Source organism: Chamaea fasciata, unplaced genomic scaffold (genome assembly GCF_029207755.1).
Source record: "Chamaea fasciata isolate MVZ Bird 193981 ecotype frontalis unplaced genomic scaffold, bChaFas1.0.hap1 SCAF_35, whole genome shotgun sequence".
NCBI classification, from domain to species: domain Eukaryota; kingdom Metazoa; phylum Chordata; class Aves; order Passeriformes; family Sylviidae; genus Chamaea; species Chamaea fasciata.
The window spans coordinates 1,152,557-1,158,009 of NW_027094120.1; the positions used below are offsets into that span (position 1 = coordinate 1,152,557).

Here is a 5,453-nt window from a genome sequence, read left to right on the forward strand (position 1 = left end):
CCCCAAAGCCCATCCTGTCAGTCCTGCAGAGCCTCTGCAGCCCCTCCTCATTGCCCAGAACAGGGAACCCCACACCCAGACACAGCAGCCCAGATGTGCCCCCCTGGCCTGTGGTGCCTCTGGCAAGGGAACAGCACCAGGGACTGCAGGAGCCTGCAGAGAATTCCTGAAGCACTTGTAGGATGATCCTTCTCCCCAAGGGACATGCCCATGGTGTGATGCGGTTTGCCCCCAACCTGCCCACAGCCACCCTGGGGCTGCTCACGGGACTTTTCTCTGCTGAGCTTTGGCCTGAGCGTGTTCTGGAGAGAGCCTGGGCAAGGAGCCTGGAGCCCCCAGGCCCTGCCCTGAGGCGTCAGCGCTGCCCCAGCGGTGCCCATGGCCTGTCCCTGCTGCAGCCCCGGCACTGCCACCCCCAGCCCTGTGCCCGATTCCCGAGAGCACTCAGGCCCTACAGCAACACCAGGGCCAGGAGGGCAGCGGGGCAGGGCCACGGGAGCAGCACTGCCAACACCAAGGGCTGCTGCTCCTGGGCACAGCTGCTGTGCCTGCCCTGATCTGCCCCCAGCTCTGCACACAGACATTGCTGCTGCAGCTCCAGAGAAGGTAAAAAACCTCGGGATCTCCAGTGAAAACTCTGCTGGGAGATGCTTTAGTTCCTTTAAAAGCAACTGAGAGTGCAGTTCTTCACTGACACAGTCTGTGGCCACAGAAAACTTAGAGAGAAGGAAAAGAAGAAAGGACACAATGAACATCATTGCTTTGTGAACATCACTGAAAACTAAAACAAAGGAAAAAAACCGACAATCAAACCAATGCTATCAAAGGTGACACAATCATTACAAGTTTATTACAAGTGATTTGCAGAAACTGGCCAGGAGTTTAATGTTTCTGAAATTGTCCAGTGATCAGTGTCCACACTGCAGCCTTGAGCTCCTGGTTCCTCAGGCTGTAGATGAGGGGGTTCAGGGCTGGAGGCACCACCGAGTACAGAACTGACAATGCCAGATCCAGGGATGGGGAGGAGACTGAAAGTGGCTTCAAGTGGGCAAAGGCTACAGTGCTGACAAACAAGGAGACCACAGTCAGGTGAGGGAGGCAGGTGGAAAAGACTTTGTGCCGTCCCTGCTCAGAGGCAATCCTCAGCACGGCCCTAAAGATCTGCACATACGAGAAAACAATGAACACAAAACAGCCAAGTCCTAATGAGGTAGTGAAAACAGAAACCCCAAATTCCCTGAGGTAGGATTTGGAGCAGGAGAGCTTGAGGATCTGTGGGATTTCACAGAAGAACTGGCCCAGGGCATTGCCCTGGCACAAGGACAGGGAAAATGTATTGGCCGTGTGCAGCAGAGCATTGAGAAAGGCACTGGCCCAGGCAGCTGCTGCCATGTGGGCACAAGCTCTGCTGCCCAGGAGGGTCCCGTAGTGCAGGGGTTTGCAGATGGACACGTAGCGGTCATAGCACATGATGGTCAGGAGGAAATACTCTGCTGAAATGAAAAATACAAACAGAAACACCTGTGCAGCACATCCTGCATAGGAGATGGTCCTGGTGTCCCAGAGGGAATTGTGCATGGCTTTGGGGACAGTGGTGAGGATGGAGCCCAGGTCGGTGAGGGCCAGGTTGAGCAGAAAGAAGAACATGGGGCTGTGCAGGTGGTGGCCACAGGCTACGGCGCTGATGACGAGGCCGTTGCCCAGGAGGGCAGCCAGGGAGATGCCCAGGAAGAGGCAGAAGTGCAGGAGCTGCAGCTGCCGCGTGTCTGCCAATGGCAGCAGGAGGAAGTGGCTGATGGAGCTGCTGTTGGACATTTGCTGTGTCTGGCCATGGGGGCCTGTTCAAGGAGAAAAGATCAGTGACAGGTTAGGAGAAAGTTCTTTCAGTAAAATCAAAGCCTTTTCCCACAGACCATTCTTCTGTATCACACTGACAGCCTTTTGATTTTCTAGCAGATTTTCCTTAAACTCCAACTGGGGAGCCCTGGTTGGTGCTGGCTGAGTGGGTCTTCAGGTTCAGGGCAATTACATGCAGGATTTTTATAATTCAGCCTTGCCGTGCAGACGTGAGAGGGGGACAGGGAACCCGTCCTCGTGTTCCACTTTGAAACCCTGTTGATACAGAAGTCTCTGTCAGCTTGCACTCCCACTGCCAGTGACCAGGAATGGTAAAGTCTGTTTAAATGTTCTAGAGTTTTTTCAACAGCTTTTCTTCATCTCCACTTGACTATTTTTGATGTCAGAAACTCTCAGCATTTCTGCTGCTGCACTCAGGGAGAACAGAGCAAGTTCTCTGAGGCAAGGTGGTGCATGGAGAATGAGGGGAGGAGGTCTGTCACCCTGTCCTGTTCCAGGATTCTCTGGGCTTTCACCTGTCCCCTACACGGGATGATCACCCTCCCAAGTTTCCCTTAAAAACCATCCTGACACTGCTGAGAGCTGATAGATCCACCACAGTCCACCCAATGTCCATCCTCTTCTCAAGGGCTCAGCCCCACATTTGTACCCAAGAACACACGGGACTCATTCCACCAACCCAACAGCATTTTCTCCATCACAGAACTTGTGTGTCTCCCCGTGGGGCTTTCAGATAACACAAAGATGCTACAGGGCAGGTTTGCATTGTGGAGGGAAGCTGGAAGCTTGGAAGGAAATCTCAGGGAGACTTTCAAGTGTCCTAATGATGGCACTGGATTAAATGAGATGGAGCTCCTTCCCTGGCTGCACTGACAGCATTGCCCAGAGCCGGGCACTGGGGACAGGGTCACCCTGAGCCAGTTGTGCCCCCTCCCAGAGCCCCCCAGTGCCAGGCAGCTGCTCCCAGCCCTGTGCTCTGCAGAGGGAACTGGGCCCGGGGCTGCAGAGCTGCCCCACGGCTCTGCTGCAGCTCTGCCTGCACAGAAGGGGCTTCATGCCTTGGACCCCCAGCCCTGAGGGCAGAGGCTTGGCTGGGGGACAAGAGGGAGGGGGCTTGTTCCGAGGGAGAGGCTGCACTGGGAAGGATCCTCTGGAGATCTCTCCCTGCCACAGCATTTCTGGATTTTGTTTTCTCTCATTGCCTGATCTTCTCTCTGCTTCTTGGAGATTTTTCTCCTGGAGGTATTTCCCTGTTCCTGATCTCTCCCTGCCAGCACTCACAGACCCCAAATCTCTGTGCACTCTCCTTGACCCTACAGAAACCTGCCTGTTTGCAGGGCACTGGCTGGGGGCAGGTTCTGTTTGGAGCTTGGAGAAAGGACAGGTCAGACTAAGCCTGATGGCTCCAGTGAAGGTGATGCTGGTGCTGTCCATGGGCAAAGGAGTGGATGAAAACACTTTTGGGAACCCATGAATAGCACTGGAGGTATAGTTCAGATGCCTTAGGGACTTTTAAACATGAAGTTGTTCATTATTTATCCCCCCCCGTTCACCAGGAGTAAGAAACTGAAAACAGTGACTCAGTAAATTTTATCTTTATAAAAATTATTGTCCTGGAAATATTCCTGGAGTGAGCAGAAGCCCTGAGCATGTCCACATGCTTACAGCAGAGATAGTCTGAGTTGTACTTACAGAATCCATAATGGGATGTTCCTGCTTTAGGAGATCATTGCAGGAGCTGCAGCTGCATTGTCCTGCAGCCAGAGGCTTCCAGTGTCAAGGGCTGGAAATGATTCTGGCCCAGTCAGCCCTCAGCATCTTCCCAGCCCTGAGTGATTGAAGCTCTCTGTGCCTGTGTGCTGTGCCCAGGGTGACTGCAAGCAGTGCCCCAGCCCTGCTGGGCTGTGCACAGGAGCCACTTTGATGGAGAAATGCCTTTTTGATGCTCATCTCGGTTGCCAGGAGGTGCCTCTGTGTCAGGAGCCCGGCCCAGCTCAGCAGCACAGACACAGCACAAGGATGTTAATGAACCTCTCAGGGATTTGCTGTTGTTTACATCAGACTCAGTCCCTGAGAGAGTGTTCAAAAAACTTCTCAAGGACTCAAAGTCAGATTAAAAACGCCAAAGTTTCTTGAAGTTTTAAATGGGTGCCATTGAGGGACACGCCTGAGAAAGTGTCCCCAGGTTCCAGTTAGAGCAGAACACCGCAGGCACTGATGACAGGTGGGGACAAACAAGGCAAAGGTGTCTCTGATGCTGAGCAAACCTGCATGTGTTTCAGGAATGCAAAAGGCCAAGGCCTGAGCTCCAGCCCCTGGCAAGGCAGATGCTGTCCCTTCCTGTGGTGGTTTTATGTTTGCTGAATTTTGTTTACTAGCTGGGAGATAAGATTTTGGGAGAAAAAGCTCAAACAGGCTCAACCTAAAAGTAAAAACAGATAGATTTTATTAGCATACACTAAGAAAAGAGAAAAAGGAAAAATGAGACATTCAAACATCTTTTCACTTACCACAAACCGTTCACTTTCCCACTCAACAGAGAGAAAACCATGATTTTTAGCCAGTTGCAGCTATTTAAACACAATCCTGCATCACCTTGGGAGAGGTGCCTCTCTAGAGTTTATGGAGATACATGCCACAGGAAAAGGTCTGGTGGTTCTCATGGTCACAAATCTGCAACCACACGGAATTTTTGCAGATTCTGTGCAGTCCCACCCATATAACAGGTTCCCAAGCTGCTTATGGGCCTCTGCATGTTTGGGGTACCATTTTAAGAATGCTTTTCTAATATAAAGCAAGGATTCTCTTCTTCTTTCTCTAAAATCATCACTATCTCAAAAGAAATAGAGACCTCCTTTTATGCCTAGGAGCCGGAACTTCAAAATTACTTCCTTTCTAGAAGCATCTTCGTCTCAAAGGCTGAGACTTCCTTATTTTTTCCCAGGAGCCGGGTATATTTTCTATTCAAAATCCTAAATTAAATCTCATTCATATCAGTACATACAACTGTTTGACTAGAACTTGCGTTCTCCCAAACAGCATTATAATAATCTATTTTTCTGTAATTCACATCCAGAGAAGTCTGGTCAGAAATATCCACTTCTTCCAATAATCTGGAACAGTTGGATGGGTGGGCAGAGTCTAACAAAATGAAGTTTAATGAGTCCAAGTGTCGATTCCTGCATTTTGGCCACAATAACCCCCTGCAGCATTATAGGCTGGGGACGGTGTAGCGGGACAGTGCCCAGGCAGAAAGGGCCCTGGGGGTTAGCTTCAAAATCCCCCATTTCCTCTGGGACAACTCCCCCTTGTTCAAACTGTCCTGCTCTGACACCAGCCTGCTTTGGGAAACAGACTCTGTCTTCTTACCGTGTGTCGTGCTGGGCTCCTTATGTTTGACTCTGGCATTTGACATCTGTGTCCTTTTCTGTGTTCTGCATCTTCCAGCAGCCTCTGGGAGGAAGAAAGCTTTGACCACGTGTTCTTCCCATCCCATCACCTTATCCATTGCCCGTGGGAGCTGCATTGCTCTCTGCATGTGTCCTGCAGAAGTTGTTTCCTTGAGGACCAACAGAACTGGAGCTCTGCTGAACACA

General features: G+C 51.1%; 1 protein-coding gene across 1 annotated transcript; it reads right to left on the reverse strand.

The window, feature by feature from the left end:
- Window positions 1-882: 882 nt before the first annotated feature.
- Window positions 883-3,558, reverse strand: LOC136303471 (olfactory receptor 14J1-like). The gene is made up of 2 exons (XM_066207134.1): window positions 3,550-3,558; window positions 883-1,824 (listed from the first exon to the last, which is right to left on the reverse strand). Exons 1-2 carry the CDS (start codon window positions 3,556-3,558, stop codon window positions 883-885), a joined length of 951 nt encoding a protein of 316 aa, XP_066063231.1.
- Window positions 3,559-5,453: the final 1,895 nt, after the last annotated feature.